Here is a 19,297-nt window from a genome sequence, read left to right on the forward strand (position 1 = left end):
CTGGGACATAGGGCAATGTGTGGACACTGAGGAATAACTCCCAGGGCAGGAGGATAATCTGCAAGACAAATAGTCCCACAGGGATCATCAGGAGCCCCTAGTCCAGGAACAAAAAAGGGGCAGTGGGTCTTCCCTCCTAGGCTCAAGAGCTGACCCTCTGGCCCTGGAATTCAGGGACTCATTGGTATTCGGTGATGGTCCAGTCCAAGGCCAGCCTGAGAAAACTTGCCATCAATATATAAGTGACCTCAGACTAGACATTAAAGGGGAGGATGGTTCTGCTCAACCACGGGCATAGACGGTAAAAAGGAGTAAGACAGTCATTCAGGGTTCCTGAAGCCTCACACTGCATCCAAGTGCTTGGCTCCTACTCGGAGGGAGACCTTGAGAGACCAGTAGTTAATATGCAACTACTCCTTGGTTCTTAAGCTTTTGGGGACCTAATTCTTTGAATTTGAGTTTAAGTACATTATAGCCAAGACGGGTACCATACAGCAAGATTCTTTCCCATTTGAAAGTCTGTCGGTCAAATTGGTCATTTGGCGCAGTCTTTCAGTCTCAGAATGTCAGGAACCTCTTTGAAGGTTTATACAGGGCAAGAAGGAATGAAGAGCTGAGAAACAAAGAATAGTTCTTTTTTCCCCCCAGATGGCATTTTCCAGAATCTCAGTATCCAAAATGTATCTTAAAATGAGCTTTGGGGGCATCATTAATTTACCTGGTGTAGTCCAGATTTTTAAACTTACGATTACGAGTCCCCATTTTGAAAAACCCATTAACTCTTCCTTACTTTAAAGCAGTTTTTGAGGGGCACCTGGGTGGCTCAGTCGTTAGACGTCTGCCTTCGGCTCAGGTCATGGTCCCAGGGTCCTGGGATTGAGCCCTGCATCGGGTTGCCCCCTCAGTGGGAGCCTGCTTCTCCCTCTCCCACTCCCCCTGCTTGTGTTCCCTCTCTCCTGTCTCTCTCTCTCTGTCAAAAAAAAAAAAATTAAAAAAAAAAATTAAAATTAAATAAATAAATAAAGCAGTTTTTGAAATGAAGGGTCTGCCAGTATCTGATATGAGGTGACTTTGGAAAGAAGCCATTCCAGACTTGCTGTCTTCCACTTTCCTTTGAAGGGGAAAACATTAAAGCATTAAATACTTCCACATTTTAAGCTCACGTGTCTCTAAACATCTAAAAGGGAAGAAAATGAATATATCTGCAGATTAACTCTATGAGGACAAGGCTGTGTAGATAATAATGTCACCTACTTAAATGCATGCTGTGAATTGGGCCCTGCCCCGAGCACCTCACAAGCACAGCTCATTTCATCTTCTGATCTAAAAAGGGATATAATCAGATGAAGAAACAGGTGCAGAAGGGTTCAGGGACTTAATCCGGACCCCAGTGCTGTAACGTCCCTGTGCCCAGCGTGGTGGCTGCTGCACGACTGGGTGTCCCGGGATGTGGCTTGCAATGCGAGGTTTGGACTCCAGCAGTCGTGTGGCCCACACGGCCAGCTGAGCCTCCAGGCTGCTCTCCCACCCTCCCGCCCAGATGCTGAGCCAACTGAGTTGCTTTGCCTCTGTGTGGAGCTGTTACCAGTCCCTTAACCCAAATCCAGTAAACAAAAGTCAAAAAACCAGGGCAAACCCTGGAAACTACACTTTTCCCACAGAGTCCATCCTCCCATATTTTGCTTCAGCTGAGTAAGGTTGAAAGTGGGGACTGTCAGACCTTCTGGAAGTGGTTGGCCTGCTCCCTTATAGCTGCCATGCCGTTGCTTGTGGCTCAAGATGCAGCCTCAGCTCCTTCCCTCCGTGAGCCCAAAAGAAGGGCCTGGTATCGACTTGGGTTTTGGAGAAGAGCTCAACCATCTTCACAGTCTGAGCAGATTTAGGGCTTTCTATGTGGCCTTTTTTTGTGGGTCCTCCCCCTCAGCTTGCTAGTCTACCAGGCTGGTTGGTCACGATTACTAAAGCTACGCTCAGTACCCCAAGCAGGAATGCCAACCTGTAAAAATTGAATATCACATGACTTTAAATGCACATTCCTTATAAAATTTTTAAAGCTCGCTGGATTTTATTAGAATATGTGAGCCAGACTGAGTATATTAAATTTATGAGTCCAATTGATGCAGTACCATAATAATTCAATACAATATGCTTATGTCATTAAGCTCATAAAGAAGATTCTCTGAATAGCTGTAATGAATAGTTCCGATTCTGTAATCACAGACTAACATTTTCACCCTGATGAATTTTAACTGGGAGCTCTCAGAATTCTCTATAAAATCAAGAAATAAATGCCATATTTCAAATGATGACTACTTATTTCAAGTATTTACTTTAAAACCTAGGATGGATAGAAAAGAAGTACCTGCTAAGACAGAATTATTCATTAGAAATACTAAAGAGGTTGGAAGAGGTTAGCATGAAGTAGAATAGGACTGTAATTTATGGCTAGTCATAAATTATAAATAAAAACCAAAGAGACTTTTCTCCTTTGACTAATTTCATTGACTCCCTCATCTCTTACCTTCTTCCCACACACACAAATTTTGGTTATCTATCACCATGTAATAAACTACCCCAAAACTTAACTTCCTTAAAGCAATTACCATTTTATTGCTTATGATGCTATGGCTCTAGAATTTGGGCAGGGCTCCACTGAGTGGTTCATCTTTTCCAAGTGTCAGGTATCAGGTCAGGCCACTTACATGGCTGCATTCTGATCATGGCGCCACTAAGGACTGGGCCCGGCTGGGGCTCTGGAGCCTGCCAGGTGACTTCTTCACTGTCAGCTTTACCTGCAATGTGTTCTCTTGGTGAAAACAAAGCACAGGCTCCACCCAGAGGGCCTGACAGGATCCAGGGATCAGAGAGAAGAGACACTGCTGGAGCACAGTGCAGGACCCCCAATGTGAGTACCAGTAGAGAGCCAATTGAGTGAGCAGTACATTCCAGAAGTGTGTCCCCCACACTGAATGGGCCCCACATATGCATGCATTCCAGTCATGTGGACTCTTGGGGAGACTCCAACAAGTTATGCATCCTCACCATGACGCTTTGCATGCTCTCCCCACTGCCTGGAATAGGCTTCCTTCAAGTATCTTCTGCCAATATTTTCTCCAGTCTGATTCTTACTCATCCCTCTCCTCTTGGCATAAATGTCACCAGTTCCCAGAACTAGGCTGGATGGCTTTTCTATGTGCTCCAATAGCATCTCATTCCTGTTTAGAATATATAGCCTTATTTTAATCAGTGCTTTACCTATCCAACTCCCTGGGATGCCTACACATTACTCAGGGCAGGAACTGATCTTATTACTGAATCCTCAGCAGCACTGGCATGTAGAAAGCTCTCAACAAATATTTTTTGGTGCATGCATGAAGTTTCAAGAGAGAAAAGGCAACAAAGAACAAACCTTGTCCAGTCCTTAGAAGACAAGTAGGATTTAGATGAACGATTCTGAACAATGAAAACATGATGCAGGGCATCCCAGGCTCTGTGTCTGTTTTATTCAACATTGGACACCCAGTGCCTGGCCCACTGCTCCTTGTAGAGCAAGTGTGTGGTAACTGTGGTGGATGGATGACTTGCTTGAATCAAACTGTCCTAATTTCATCAGAGTGTGGAGGACATTTAGGGGCATGTCAGGAAAGGAACCCAGTATTTTTGATCCAGTGGAGACAAATTTTAGGATTCCTAAATAGCCAGGGAGAGAGGTGTCAACTAGAATTTATGACAGTTTGAAACCAGGAAGCCTTGAGTGAGTGAATACTGACCCTACTGGGTTGATACATGACCCATGGCCAGTGGTAACCAGACCTCTCTCGGATCTAGAAATATCCCAGCCTGTCCCCATCCTGGCTTGATCTGTCTTCAGAGCCCATCAGTCGACGAATTTTCCAAGTGCTGCAAGGTAAATGAAACCTCTAAGTCTGAGTAGACTGATAATTGTCTTTAAGCTGCTGCCATGGCTACCAATGGCTTCTGGAAAGGAGGAATTCCAGCAAGCTGTCTTCCCTGTTAATATGTCACAGTGGAAAGGTGGATAAGGCCTTACTACATTTTTAAAGCACATTTTAATAATTTCAATAACTTTAGATTATGAAGTATGTTAAAATTTTGTGACATGAAGGGGCTCTACAACAATGAGATGGCTGGGGAAATCAGGAGGCTGGGCGGTACATGGCCATGAAGTACGCGGCAGGCTGCGGTTACAATCATGAGCCTGTATGACTGTATTATACAGGCTCAAATGTAGACCTGTATTATAGAGTCTTATGTTTTAGAATATAGACTATTCTAGAGTCTACAATAATAGACTATAAGCCCTAGTAAAGCAAGCTTTTTAGCAACCTAAAATAGTCATTACTTTATCCCCCTGGTAATTAAAATAGAAGGAAAGGAGCCAAAAAAATAAGGTAAGGTCTTTTGAATGCTTCTGAGGCCCTACTCTCATTCCTGTGTGTTCTCTACACATACACACACACACACAGTGGCAAATTCTGAGGGCCCCTGTGAGCATGGGCTCAAAAGAGAAGGGCTGCGTTTACATTTACTCCTTACATTTCCGGCTTAAGGGATTATACCTTGTGAATTATATTAGGCCATCTGACTTTCTCCTGAATTTGAAGAGCCAGTCATTTGTCATCCTCTGTGGTCTGTTGATGTGGGCTGAGTCACTGCCTCTTGGGGTCTCAGTTTCCTCATCTGCAAACAGGATATGCATACCTTGTTTTCCTCCTCCTCAGCATGTCATAGGGGTCACGTGAGCTCATGAACTGGGAAGTGCTTTGTACAGAGTGCCTGCAGACCCAAATCCAGGTTCAGGGTCCTCCTCGTTCCCCTTCAAGTCCTGCTCTTCCCCACACAGAGCCCTGCACATGCCTACCTGGCTCCCTTGTTCACACTGTTTGCCGAACGTGGATGCCACTCCGTCTTCCCTCCTTTCTAGACCCCAGACCTCAAAGGAAATGGCTGCAAGATGGCAGGGGCTGCACTATTTAGCTTCCTGCTCATCTCCCAGGTTTTTGCCTGGATGGACTGTAGAGCACATGGTCAGTCCCAATGACCCGATGAGCATTTCATCCAGAAGCTCCAGACTTGAAAAGAACAGCCCAGCAGAGGCTGTCTTAAGGCCAGTTTTTAGTTAGGTTGTTCCAGTAATTTAAGTACTTTCCTTTCAGCTAGAGCGGAGACTGAAATTGTATTGTAGGTCACACGTGAATCATGTTAACAGAATGACCTTCATCAAGAATGAAATAAAAATGAAAATAGCGTGTAGCAGCACATTATATTTTCAATTTTTTCTTCCCCATGCAGTGTATTGATTGAGGTACCAGGCTAAAGCTTTAAAATAATTGACTAAATTCTTGCTGAATTGCGCTGTATTGCTGTAGGGAGTGTGTTTCACCTTTCAGAACTCATTAACACAGCCAATAGACCATATTAGCCTGTGTTTTGGTTCAAAAGATTAATAATGTTTAGTTGTTTTGAAATGGTGTTGGAATTTTGAAGATTGGCCCGTGTGTATATCAGGGTTTGGGGCAGGAACTTTCCAGGTTAACCGTTGGCTGGGGATGTACCACGAGGATGCACTGACCCATCTGAAATGTTATTCACTAAAGCCTCCCTAGATGGACCTTTTCCTAATAGTGAGGTGCCCTGGGCAGATCTTGATCTGACTACAGACCAGCCCCCCAGGAGCTTGGAGATGGAAGGTTTCCTCTGACTTGGACTAGTGCCTGCCACCTGCCTAGCAGTGCATCAGAGGTCATTGTTAGTTAACTTGTTTGCAAACAGTAGAAAATTACTGTGGCCATTGTCAATGAATGGGATTGGCAAGACCAAAGGCTCTTCCGCAGCTGGCCCTCTCTTAGAGTTCCCTGAATTTCTTACACTTGAAAATGCCCTTGGGCAGTGGCTCTGCAATCTGGAAGAGATCGATTCCAGCAGACTCCAAGTGATATCTTCATTAGCTCTTTGGCTGTGGGGGTGCCTACCCCAGAATATGAACGGGAAAAGTTCACCAGTCCTCTGCCCTCAGTCAGCCCTGATAACCAATCCCTAAAGGAGGGAAAGATATTTTTTCAGAAGGGAATCTGAGTGCTGTTTGGGAAGGAAAAAGGAAGCAGGGCAGTTAAAAAATGGCCCAGTGCCCACCAAGGCTCTAAGGAAGATAGGACGGAAGCATGGGCACAACTACATTGGACTCTGTATAGATGAGTGTAAGCCTCACAGCAAGTGTTTTTCCCATTCCCGTGTTTGTAAGGAACATTAACTCTAGAGAACCCAGAGCCCCTGGTCTCTGTGAGAGCAGCCTCAGGCCTGGGAAAGGCAGCATATCTGGCTCAGTGTAGATGGCCTTGCCCAGCGAGAGATGGCAGTGCTCAGGAGATGGGGGGCCCAACAGGAAAATAGGGGATGGTAGACTCTGGACGGCAGGCTGGTGACTGAGACCCAGCCTCTGGGGCTGGAAGATGTGGATGTGCATTCTGGCACTCCCACCTCTATGCTCTGTGACCTTCAGGGCATGACTTAAGCCTCCTGGTCCTCAGTTTCTACATCTAGAAGATGGGCATAGTCATGGTCCCTACTTTGAAGTTGTAATTGAATGAGATATACCATGAAAAGTTCTCACTGTGCCTGGAACACTTCAGGCTCCTGATAAGTGGTTCTCTATGGCAGCTGGTCAGCGTGTTGTGTGCATGTGGGAGACAATCCTCAGGAAATATGTGGAAGGGTCTTGGCAGGTATGATTTGAAGAAAAGGACCACTTTGGAAAGAAGAGATCAGGAGCCTGGTGTGGGTGTCTCTGACAAGCTGTATGTCCCTCGTTCTTCCTGTGGTCTTTTGGCCTCCTCTTGAAAAGCTCCTGGTCCCTTACAGGATTTTGTCTTGTTTGGGGGTGGGGCACATGCCTGTTTAATGCTTTGTTTGGAACAGACCCAGGCAGTCCCATCTCTCCTGGTTACTTCTACCCCCTGCTCACTGCCCCCTACATGGACTAACTTTAAAAAAACAGTAAGATATGCCTGCAGACTGTAGAAGAAAGGCACTTTCTGGAATCAAGGTTCTCTTCAGTACTGAAATACGCCTTCAAGATCAGCCATCTAAACTTGATTTCCTGCAAGTATTGATAAGAAAATACCTTATACTTTAGTGCTGGTCCAAGTAGCAAAAAGTAAATTACATAGATAAATGTCTCATCTATTTTTCATTCTTAAATCTTTTTTTTTTTTTTTAATGCCAAATGGATAAATGACTCCCAGAGCTTGGTCTCCAATGTTGTTTTGCTGTTTCCTTCTCTCCCCTGTGTCTTCTGTGCTCCCTCCATCACAACCCTTCCTCTGTCGCCCTCCCCCAGCCAGCCCCTCCAACTCTATGTGGCCCCCACCCTTTCCCACCCTCACTCATACTCAGACTCTCAGAGCCCAGACCCCTTCTCACTCTGTACTGTGGGTTTGCAATCTTATTGAAAAAGGATTTGGCTTGATCGGACTTTCATCCTCCATCTACCCTGGGCGAGGCAGGGCTGAAATGTTGCACAGCCGCAGGGGTTGCAACTGCCCGTTCGCAGTGGCCCCGATCGGAGCGTTTAATGAAGCCAAGACTTGGGTGAGACACCCACGACCAGGGTGGGCAAGGCTTGCTGGCCTTCTGCGGTCCCTGACAGCCACAGAGATTTAAATATGCCTGGTTTTTGTTTCTTTTCTTTCTTTTTTTAATGGAGAAAATGCCATGTGAAAGAAACAGAAATTGGAGATTGGATTTCACAAATCCTTCTCCTTCTTTGCCCTTCTGACCCTGATGAGCCACTTAAACTCCTAATGTCCTTCAATTTTTGTAATGCTTTTTTATAAAATGAAATGCCCTGGGGATGCAGCGTGGCTCTCCTGGACTTATTTTGCGCATACCGGGAAGGGCTAGACAATAAAAAGGGGATCGCTTTGAAAGGAAGAACTTTCATTTTCTCCCCTCAGCCACAGATGCTGTAGAAAACATTGTGAGCACAAGCAACAAAAATGACTAATATAAATATCTGTGTCTTTAAATATGTATTTTACATATAATTATAACGTATCTATATTAAATAGATATATAGTAGAGTTCTAGCTCACTGGCTGATCTTGGCCTGAGCCTAAAATCCTACAGGAGAACCGCTTTACTGGAGAGACCTATAAACTTGATTCACCGGACACCACTGAGTGGAGGCACATTTTGTCCCTGAAGAAGAGCTCAGACGGAAGAAGCAAACTAGTCACTGCTGCGTGCCTCTCTGTGAAAGGCAGCCAGTGGGCATGTTCACATGTGGAATACTACACAGCCGTGACAATGAACACACTGTAACTATACCCAACAGGGTGTATGAGTCTCACAAACATTGTGGTAAAGCCCAGCAGCCAGACACGAAAGACAGTGTCCTGTGTGATTCCATTAATGTGAGCTTCAAAAACTGGCAAAACTAGGGCGCCTGGGTGGCTCAGATGGTTAAGCGTCTGCCTTCGGCTCAGGTCATGATCTCAGGGTCCTGGGATCGAGTCCCGCATCGGGCTTCCCGCTCCTTGGGAGCCTGCTTCTCCCTCTGCCTTTCTCTCTCACTCTATCTCTCATGAATAAAAAAAAAAAAAAAAAAAAAAACAACTGGCAAAACTAATCTATGGTGGGAGAAGCCATGATAGCCTTGTCCTTAGGGAAAGGATTGTGAGGGAGAATGAGGAGGGCTGCCTGGGTACTAGCAGTATTGTCTTGTTTTTATCTCGGTGCTGATCACACAAGGATGTCCACCTTTTGAAACTTCACCAGGCTGTGCATGTGTGCTGTTTTCTCTGTGTACACCTCAATTTTTTAAAGATGAACTCCTCAGAATTAGTCATCGGGGTTCCTTCCAAGCAACTTTTCCCAAGTTCAGCAGTGTGTCAGGTGTGGTGGGGGTTCCAAAGACGAATGAGCTGCTGCCTGTGACCTCAAGAACCTTCTGGAAGTTTAGTTCTGTCTTCTGTCCCCAGCCCTACACCTAGTCCCTGGGTTTTGTCATTTGCCAGAAGAAGTTTGGCCAGCCCACTGCCAGCATGTGGCTCTGGACACAGCACCAAGCCTACCATGCCTCACTCAGATACCTCTGAGCATCTGAAGCTCAATGCAGAGAATACAATCAAAGCATATCTTTGGCCAAGGAAGCAGTCTATGGAAAGGGAGCCCAGGCTGCCTGATCCTGCCAAGCAGAGGTTGGTTTTGCAATGTAAAAACTCTCCTGTAATGTTTGCAATTCACTGAATGAGATCCTTCTGTCTCGAGTTTCCATGGAGACATGCTAGTGAGTTCATTTAAAGAAAAAGGCACTACCTGCACCTAGTTTACTGTTCTCTTGATGGTGGTATCCTGGCAGGGAAGGGCTCTCCAGTACTTTCTCTTTTTCTTTTATTTATATTTTTAACTTTCACTTTTCATTGTACCCTTTGGGCTCTAGTGGCCCTTTAAAGCCACCCACCCCCACCTCGTGAACTAATGATAACAGATGTTGGTACCCGGATGTGAATACCTTCCGTTCTGTCGTTCTGTCGTTCTGTCGGAACTCATCTTGAAGGCAAGTTGGTTGTGAGCATTAAATGCAGCCTGTGGGAGACCTTCAGCCGGGGGGCCGCTCCAGAGCTCCAGAGGTGACGGCCGCCTGGCTCTGTGCATGCTTTAGACTGTGAGAGAGTTGCAGCCCCACCCTCCAGGTCTGTTGCTCTTCGCAGCTTCCCTTCCCCCAGGAAAGTTAAAGTCTGGTTCCCCTTTGCCTCTGATGCAAATAAGTCCTGGTGTAAGATCTTAATTTTCAGCAATTGGTTTTGGCACCTTCTTGCCTCCCCCTGATTGCTCTTTCAAGCTCCTTTCCTGAGAGATTACTGTGAGGCCAGTAAGTTAGGTATATTGAATAAAAAAGACAGAGTCTGAGTTAAAACCCTTGTTTTTAAGTCCCCTCCCCTGATTAGTAGCCGTGCTCACTTCTGCAACAGGGTCCTCACCCGAAAATGTGTTTGACAGTAATAAAAGCAGGTAATTCCAGGCAGAGTACGATGACAGCATAAAATTAGGTGAGTTCAGAAATTTGGGGGCATGGTGCAAGGTTTTGTTCTCGTGCTTTGGGGATGGCTTCACACGGGTATGGGTGTGTCAGGACTCATCAGATTATCCATTTGAGGAATGTGCAATGACTACATCAGCAAGAAATGAGAAGATTTTTAGAAACCATAAATTACTATACAAGTGTTAATGATTAATAATCCTCATTATTATGCTTAAGAAAACAGCAGATGAATTTTCCTCCAGCAGAGTGTCTTGTTTCAGAAGTAAATTTCAGGTTGGCAATTCAGAGAGGAGGCCGAATTCCACTTCTCTGGGCCAGGGTTTCTCCGTCGTGGCACAATGACCCTGGGAACGTAGTAATGCTGGCGTGCGGGCTGTCCTGTGCATCATAGGATGCACCTGGATGCACCCCCCCTCCCTAGAGGGACAGTCAACTGAAAACGTCTCCAGACACTGCTGGACATCTTCTCTGGGGCAAATCACCCGTGCTTGGGAACCCCTCCTTCTAAGGCCTCAGCCATGTTTCACAGACAAATTTCTTTGTTACTCATAGTCTGTAATTATTATGTTCAATTTCAAGGTTTGTGATAGGATTGTTTATATTTTTGAAACAAGCTGAGACTGTAATAAAGATTTAGGCTTACCCACCCCACCCCCTGCATTCGGTCCCATTCTGTTATAAATAACATTTGCCTGACCTGAAATATTTTAACTATTTTTGTGTGTCCTGTTTTCTTTAATACATCCTGCCAGCAGCCGTGTCTGATTCCATCCCCAGCATCTCGGATCCTTGCCCCAGACATGCTTTGCTTGCAGGTGCCAGAGAAAGCAGCGAATGCTGTGACACACCACGTGCAGCGGGGGTGGGGGTGGGGGGCGGGCAGTGCAGGGGGTTCAGAGCAGTTAATCTTAGTAAGAATCTCTTTGCGTTGATTGATTATAGGCTTTGCAAAATGATTTGTAAATATTAGTACTTGGAACTGACCCGCTTGTCCCCAGTATTTCTTTTTCCTTTAGTTTATAAGAAGGATCCAAAGCAGACAGTGATGGTACCATTTAGAAATGCTAGTCAGCAGCACATTTAGCATTGTACAGATGGCTGGCCTTTTTTTTAATCAGCTTTCTATTTAATAAGTAAGTTGAGGGAAAAAAATAAGCAAGTTGGAGGGAAACGACTTGTTAAAAAATAGGATCTTAACTAGTGCCACTGTTGCCGTAAAGCAGACCCCTTCCCCACCCCCCACCCCCGTGCCTGGCACCGCATTGGCATTTCTTTGGGCATCGTCTGCAGGTGGACCCGAGGCCGTGTTGCTCTGAGTCCCAGAAAAGTCACCTGCCTCATGGAGGTGGTGGCAGCCTTCCCTTGGGTGGGTCTGGTGACAGCCAAGGCCACACACATTCCCATGTGCTGTTTCTAATGACAGCAACAGCTCTTTCAAAGTGGGTGGCGAGTTGTTTTCTGGAATTTCTCCTCTCCTTGACTCCACCCAACGACATCTAACCCATGTTTTGGCTCTTGTCTCTTCCTCAGAAATACCTCAGGGACTTTTTCAGCGTGATGCTCCAATCCGCGACGTCCCCCCTGCACATCAACAAGGTGGGGCTGACCCTTTCCAAACACACCATCTGTGAGTTCTCGCCGTTCTTCAAGAAGGGAGTCTTTGACTACAGCAGCCACGGGACGGGGTAGAGCTGGGGGTGGGGGGGATGGAGGAACCACCAATGCAGTGCCTTCTCGTCGAAGGGGCCCTCCCGGCGCAGGGCGGCCTCCCACACTTGGTCCGAGCCCACCTCCTCCGGTGGCACCCAGGCCGCCTCGCCAGGGCCTACTGAGTTCCTGAACCTGGGACTGGCATGGTTCGCTTTGCTGACGGGGACCCCGACGGGCAGCTATTGCTGGCCCATTGCCGTTGAATGTGGCCTTTTCCCCATAGTGCTTCCTTCTCGTCACAGCGGAGTCTGCCCCAGAATGGACGTGGCTGGGTTGTCTCAGGCTCTCTGAGCCCCGCCGGCCCAGGACCTCCCCAAGTGAGCGGGCGGCTCACCAGACCTCCCTTAAATGACTGTCATCTGGTTTCCTCTTCCACCAAAATATATATCTTATTTTTTTATATTCCTCCCATGTGGCTGGCTACATCCCAAGAGAAGCATTTTAAATGATTTCATTGTATTTTTTTTTTCTTTTTCCCTCATTTGAGTCAGAACTTTTGTACAATACCTAACCACCGATGTTTACACAGAATTTCATATTCTGCAAAAGGGAATTTTGGTCCAGTCATGCCTGGAATCTTCCATGCTTGACAAATTGGATGTAGGTGACATCACTTAAGACTTCTATAAATCCATACAAATAGGATATTTGTTTAATCTTGAATATTTGAGGAAATTTCCCAAATGTAAATGGCTACTGTGCATTCTTGAGCTTTCTCCGCTAAGCACAAAACAAGCGCATAGCTGAATGCCTATTTTTAAATTTTTTTTTTTCACATTTTTTGTTACAGAATCTACTGGATCTTTGGCTGAAAGACTAGAATTTACAGTAGTTTATTAATGAGCCCTTAAATTACTCAGGACTTCATGTAGCATTGCACATCTATGTACAGTAAGACTGCTTTGTTTTACTAAAGAGAAAAATGGGAGTAGACAAAATATAAATGTCATATATGGAAATGTATATAATTCTGTCTATGGATTTATATATGTACACACGCCTGTACCATAGTTGTATCAAAATATATAATCGTTCACACCAAATTTATTAAAGGTATTTGCTTTTTCAAAATTTAAATTGAGCTGCTATCAATATTAAATGAAATTATAGAATCTATCCTGTAGCTCAGTTTATTTTAAGTTTGCGACATGATCATCGCTACTGGTCTGTTTAAAAATTTATCTAATGTGTTTGGAAAGATCCGTAATGTATAATTTAGCATTTGTGTTGCAGGAGATGCCTTCGGAGTAACATTTGAAGGCACAGATGAATGGGGTAACAAAACATGTTTGCCTTTAGTCTTCTAGAATATGCCTGTGCAACTAAGCTCTCCAATCTGAAAAATATGTTTAAAGATGCAATTATCCCAATAAGGGGGAAAACTATTATTACACTAATTAGGTGTCATAGTTTAACATGAAAAAAATGACGACTTTAAAAAATTGCTACAGAAAGACTTGCTTTTGTCTGCAGCGGTGATTACAGGCATAGGTTTAGAGGCAATCACCACCCGAGAATTTAAACGTAGAGATTAAAGGATAAAAGCTGGGAGATAATAATTAACCAGAGGTCATTTATTTAGAAGGAGTCACAACACTACGGATTGTCCCTCATTTGCTGAGTAAACCAAATGGCTTTCTTCAGCGGACCAGATAATCTGTCCCCTGCCCTTTTTGACCTGTACGCGAGGCCAGGCTCGCATTTCACTGAAATGACACAGGATACAGTAATAACGTGGCGAGAGTAAACAGACCTGTGTTTGTAAGAAGTGCGGGAACCAGGAGACCCTTTGATTCCAGTCCTCATCTTAATTTAAGTACTCGGTGTTGAGCTTGCAGTTCAAGCACTAGCTGGCTCCGGCTAAAGCCAGCTGTGGCGGAAGTGGGTCATTTCACCTCCCTGAGCCTCAGCCTCCCCGTCTGAAAACCAAGCTGTTGCACAGGATGATCTCTAGGTCCCATTCTAGCCGTGCTCACGAGCAGGGGAGTAGCTGCTCCTGGTGGGTGGACCAGGGCAGCCCCTGGTGTGTGGACGTGAACTACAAACTTCTAATCAGGCTCAAAGGCAGCCTGACCTAAATACAACATGAGGGAGTGTTGAAAAGCCAATGAGAAGTCTCACCTAAACAAATAATGGAATCCCTTTCTGGAGCGAAGACAAAACAGACGTCAGAGTCAGCATGAGAAACTTGAAGCTTTGTTAATTTAGACTGATGCAAAGGAGTAAAAGACAATTAGCAAATGCATATTATATTACTTCAAGTGCATCAAATAAAGTAATGCTAAGATGACCGTTTTAGGCAAGTCAGATAGAGGTGCCGTCAATGTATACATATTTTTGTAGCCAGTTGGACAAATCTAAGGAACTTAGAATTTATTTGAGCTCTTTTAGCATGTCCTAGGTCTTGCTTCCACAATAAAATATGTGCACCAAACCTGTTTATAATCACAAGTAGTACAGGCACCTTCAGCCTGGATCCCGCCCAGGCCTTGCTATTTTGATTAATTTGGGCATCTGAATAGGGAGTAACCAAGGCATGCTGGCCCCCTAAAGATGGACATCTAGAAGATTCTCTGGCCCATAATGTGGAGATGCTTTGAAGATTCATGAAGGGGGTACCCAGGCCCCAGGGCCACTTCTATTTACATTTTATGTAGAAAGATTCAGTTCTGCTCAATTTGGCCCTGTTTACCCACTCAGTGTTCTAGATTGCATACGTGGAGTCTGGGCAGAAGCAACCAGAAGTTTCACAGCTTAGAGCATCTGTGAACTCCAGATGTGTAGCTGCTGCAAGGCCGCGGTCTCCAGCCTCAGAGCTAGGGCACTTTGGTTGTTCTGGGTCAAGTTTCAAAGATGAGACTCGGATCCCTCTCCACCAGTGCACAGTCCCATGCATGCCCCATCACTTCCTCCGACAGGCTCTCAGAGATGGAGAGCAGTGTTCTGTTGTCATGTGGCTCATTATTACTTATGCTGAGCCTACCACAAGACAAGCCTCATTTCCTTAGAGGGAACATGGGTATCAATCAAGACAGTCATGAGAAAATATTCAGATCCCGCTTTCCAATCAGTAGTGTTGAAAAGAGGTTTTTAATACACTCCTTCACAAATACCTAAAATGATGCCTTGAGGTGTCATTAGTCCAGAGTTGAACATTTCTGCCACATGAGGCCCTTGTCTTCCCATATTCTTACACACGTGTGCAAGAGTAGTTCAGATTGGACTTTGTTACTGGATAAGTATTTTGTTTTGTTTTTCATTTTGGATAGGACGAGTAAAGAAATTTAGGCAAAATAATTCTATGGCAAAATCAACTGCTTCAGTTTTATTTAAATGAATCATGACAGGTGATCTTTGTTTTGGGAAAACTGATTAAAGACCATTAATCCAAGGGCACTCATTCTTGGCAAATTAAGCCTTGTCAATCCCTCCTTTTAATGGCAGAGCTCTTTCCACAAGCAAGAAGAGGACCTGGTTATTGACTTTTTTGCTTCTGTTTAGAGTGTTTTTTCTGATGATAATTACATGGGTGATGATTCTGTGGTGCTGAAATTTTTAATGTTGCACAATACACAGAATTATTTCCGAGTTGAAACAAATCCAGCATTTGTTATAAATTTCTAAAACATCATATTTCAAATTGATCCTACAGTGGTACCTGGGAGTAATTGGGGGCCATGTTGGTGTTGGCCCGGCTGTTACCTTCAGAAGCCTTCTTCATTTTGGCAGCCCAGTAGAACCCTGTTACATTTTGAAATGGTAGGAGAGACAAAGAGACGGTTGGCTGAACTGAAGGGGTTCAAGGATAGGAGTTCATCCTTGTTTACTGCAAATAGCAATTCGCATCACTGTAGAATTCTGCACGCTAGGCTCTGGCACTGTCTCCTGAGGTTACCCCATGCCTTTCTAGAAAGTTCTCTCTTTTGTGTATCTCTTGGAAAATGACTAGAAAACGTTCTTTCTTTGACTATGCCCATTTGGTACCCCTTCATTTGAACATTAAATAATGAAGTTTTTTTTTTTTTTCCTCTGAGGGTTACCTCTCCAAAAACTGATTCTTCTATGGGAATTTGAGGTTCATCAATTTGATTTTGCTCCTTCTCCGTTGCTGGAAAGGCAGAATCTTCCCCATTCAGGGAGAGAGAAATAAATGTGTTTGCAAAAAGATACACAAGCCATCTCTCTTTACGCATTGAAAATGGAAAGTGCACAAGGTACAAAATTGGCAATGCATAGAGGGAAATGCATCAGCAGAAGGCAAAAACCCCATCGGGTCAGCGTACAAAGCTGTTTGGTACCATTAAGGCAGGTCACCAGAGAGAGAGAAACCTTTCTCTAGAATTTAAGACTGGGGGGGAAAATGTGAAAAATACGGCTAAATATCTTCACTGCTTGAAAGCAGTTGTTTTCCTCAAAGTGTCACGAATCCTTATGCGCAGTTAATATTTGCAGAAGTGTTTCCAGTAGCACTTAATGTTGTGCCTGAGAGCTTCTCACTAAATTACAGCCTGAGGGTCTGCTATTCCTGAGTCTCCTTCTTCCTTCTCAGTCACGCGGAAGGAAGGGAAGGAGGAAGGAAGGGAGGAAGATGGCAGCTGCTTTTCCAGAGCTGCCAGGGAATCTCTTAGAGAATCGCAGCAAACAATCATATCAGTTTGTGGTGATTAAGAGCTTTTTTTAATATTTGCACTTTTGTTGATTCCAAATTCTGTTAGCTCTTCTCCTGAAAACAAGCTAGAAACCACGGGGGAAGGGGCTGCCATTATAAATGACTCTTTTTTGTATGGTGTTTTAAGCCCTGATTTTAATGAATGTAGTAAGTAAAGTTGATTCACAGTGGGTGCAGTTCTTTGGTTGCAGAGTAATATTAAACACTGGCTGTTTATCCTTTAAAAGCAGATGGGGAAGGTCATGTTTACGTGAGGAGGATTGTCTTTGCCTTCTGGTACAAGGGCAGCAGCCCGAGTGTACCCACGTGTAGCTGCTTTTCGTACAGAGCGTGTGGCCAGAAAGTGCGGTGCTCCCCTCGGGGTCTGAGGTGCAGCGTGTTCTGGGGTGGCGCATGCATCTGAAGAGCTTGCTGTCCACTGGGCTCGCTCTCTGTCACACGTATGTGCTGTCTGATCAGGAAACCGGTACCAGCTGGCCCTGCCCCACGGCACACACCTCCGCCTGGACCCACCTCATTCACTCCCTGTGTAAGCCATTCCTCTCCGCGCCTCGCATACCCCACTGGCCCCTCTCTTGCTCTGTACCCCTTGAGGGCTGGGTGGAAGGATGGGCAAGCACAGTAAGCCTTAGAAAGTTCATAAAGTTGCCCTACTTGGAGCCATCTGTGTACGTGCCACGGCCACCGTCCCAGCCCCTTCCTGCCATGGGGACGGTGAAGGATCAGACCAAACTGCAGCCATTTCTGTGATTCCACTGGCCACGTGCTAAGTGTCGAGTTCTTAGCTGAGAGAGAACATGGCACAGAGAATGGCGACCAAACTGGCCGTGTTCTGCTCATCCCTGGTTGTTAGAGAATCGGCCTGCTCATCATTGGCACCGCACGTGTCACCAGTCATTCAACACATACTCATGAGCATCTTCCACAGCCTAGCACGGGACTGGGCCCCCCACACGAGGGTAAGCAGCACGGCCAAGGGCCTGCCCTCAAGGGGCTCTCACTCCGCTCAGCAACTGACCAGAGCTTGCATGACCACGTGACAGCAAAGCCTGATAAATGTCATGGAGCAAGAGGAGACGGTGCTAGGAGAGAACATACTAGACAAGTGATCTCATCTCGGGGGCTCTGCAATTTCCCCGAGCTAACACCTGAGCAATGAGGAGAAATGAGTGCCAAGGAGGCAGAGAGTTTGCTCCAAATTGAGGAAAGTGTGTGCAAGAGGGAAAACACTCATCATCGCTGTCACATAAGGGAACATCCGGGACAGTGACAGATTGGAGAGAAAGAGGCCAGAGGAGAGGGCACCTGAGAGGTTGCTGGCTGAAATTTTGTAAATGAGATCACGTTTCCCATCAGCTACCACTATTTTGGAAGGATATTCCCTGGGAGGAAGAACATGTAGCAACTAGGGCTCATCCTTTAAAATCATATGTAAAGAGAAACAAACTTCCTGATTAAACGTTAACAACCAAGGGACAAGATCCGGGTGCAAGTTCTGTCCTGTGCCATCTCGAGGCTGGCAATTCTGCTCTTAGAATGTTGACTGTTGGTATATTTCAGGTTCTGAGATTTCAGGGGCTCTTGCCTTAGAGAAGCATGATCTCCCCCGAGCCTCAGATGTCTTGCTGGGGTGTGTCCAAACCCCCATACCACAGTAGCCAGCAAACCCAAGTAAAGTTCATGTCTTGTCTTTGGGCTGCTACTTAATCCTTGCTTTGTAAACAGAAGAATAGGGAGCCCCATGCAGACACAGCTGTCAAGAAACCATGAGCTAGTTGTGGGGTTTGGTTTATGATTTAGACCAGCAATGGCACAGGGACACTGTATCCTCCTTAAGGCTGGGGTGCCATGACCTGCAGCCCCACGTGGACCTCAAGTCGTCTGTCTACCTTCTGAGCCCGAGTACAATCATCCCAGCCTCCCCCTATAAGAGAAAAGATTGTTTTCAGATTAAACTAACAGCATATAACCCATCCTTTGGATGTACAGAGAAGCCTCTTGGCTGGCATAGAAAGCAAAACATCTCTCAGCTAGTCTGAGACTGTGGTTCAATGAAGCAGGTCAGTTTCTGTGGATCAGGTGGCTCGGAGGCTGACATCCCTAACCCAGGGTCTCCAGAAACTTTCAGCCTGGTCCACTTTGTATGAATTTGGTGCTACCATTCAAAAGGACTATTGCTCTTCATGCATTCATTCACTGGGCCATTTAGCAAACAAATCTATTGAAGTTAGAAACCAGGGCCCTCTGGTTGCCCCTGACACCACTTTTCGGCATCAGGTAATGTCAGCTTCCTGTCGCCACTACTGAGTGCCACGCCAACCTCTTTGCACGTGTGACCCTGACCTCGTCGAGCTGGGTGGGGCTCCTGAGAGTCTCAGATACTCAGATACTCTTGGAGATGGCAGGAGCCCAAAATCCATGAACATTCTGCTACCAGTGTCCAAGCCTCTTGTGTCCTTACGCCAAGCCAAGTATTCAAAGCATAGAAAGAAAGCCTCCATCTGTTCTGGAAAGCCTGCCAGTAAGGCAGCATCTTGTGGATGAGGAATAGGTTACAATCCACACAGGCCCCAGAGAATACAACTTTAGCATACTTTTAATACCTCCAGGGAGGTCTGTGTTGCTCAGAGCGGCCCCAACAGAGGAGCCACTTATTTCTTGAATTTTCTTCCCGTGCCTGTGACGGGGCCGAAATTGCATCTGTGGAGTTGTACCACCTTTGAGACATTCTTCAATCTCCCGGCAAAACTACAGGTTGTGAGCAGGACAGCAGTGCACCTGGCTGGAGAGAAAAGGATGTCAGAGCTAGAAGAAGCTGGAAGAAGCTGGAAGGAGCCTTGGGAACAATCTGGATC

At 45.5% G+C, this 19,297-nt stretch overlaps 1 protein-coding gene across 4 annotated transcripts in view; it reads left to right on the plus strand.

Moving 5' to 3' along the window:
• Window positions 1-12,889, plus strand: part of KIF16B (kinesin family member 16B) — a 296,746-nt gene extending 283,857 nt beyond the window's left edge. For all 4 annotated transcript variants that reach the window (XM_035005811.1, XM_035005813.1, XM_035005812.1 and 1 more), the window contains one exon: window positions 11,594-12,889. In XM_035005811.1, the coding sequence (XP_034861702.1) occupies window positions 11,594-11,752 (159 nt within the window). In that variant the 3' untranslated portion in view covers window positions 11,753-12,889. The remainder of the gene's footprint in view (window positions 1-11,593) is intronic.
• The last annotated feature ends 6,408 nt before the right edge of the window (window positions 12,890-19,297 follow it).

Source organism: Mirounga leonina, unplaced genomic scaffold (genome assembly GCF_011800145.1).
Source record: "Mirounga leonina isolate KUSES-001 unplaced genomic scaffold, KU_Mleo_1.0 Mir_150, whole genome shotgun sequence".
Taxonomy (NCBI): Eukaryota; Metazoa; Chordata; class Mammalia; order Carnivora; family Phocidae; genus Mirounga; species Mirounga leonina.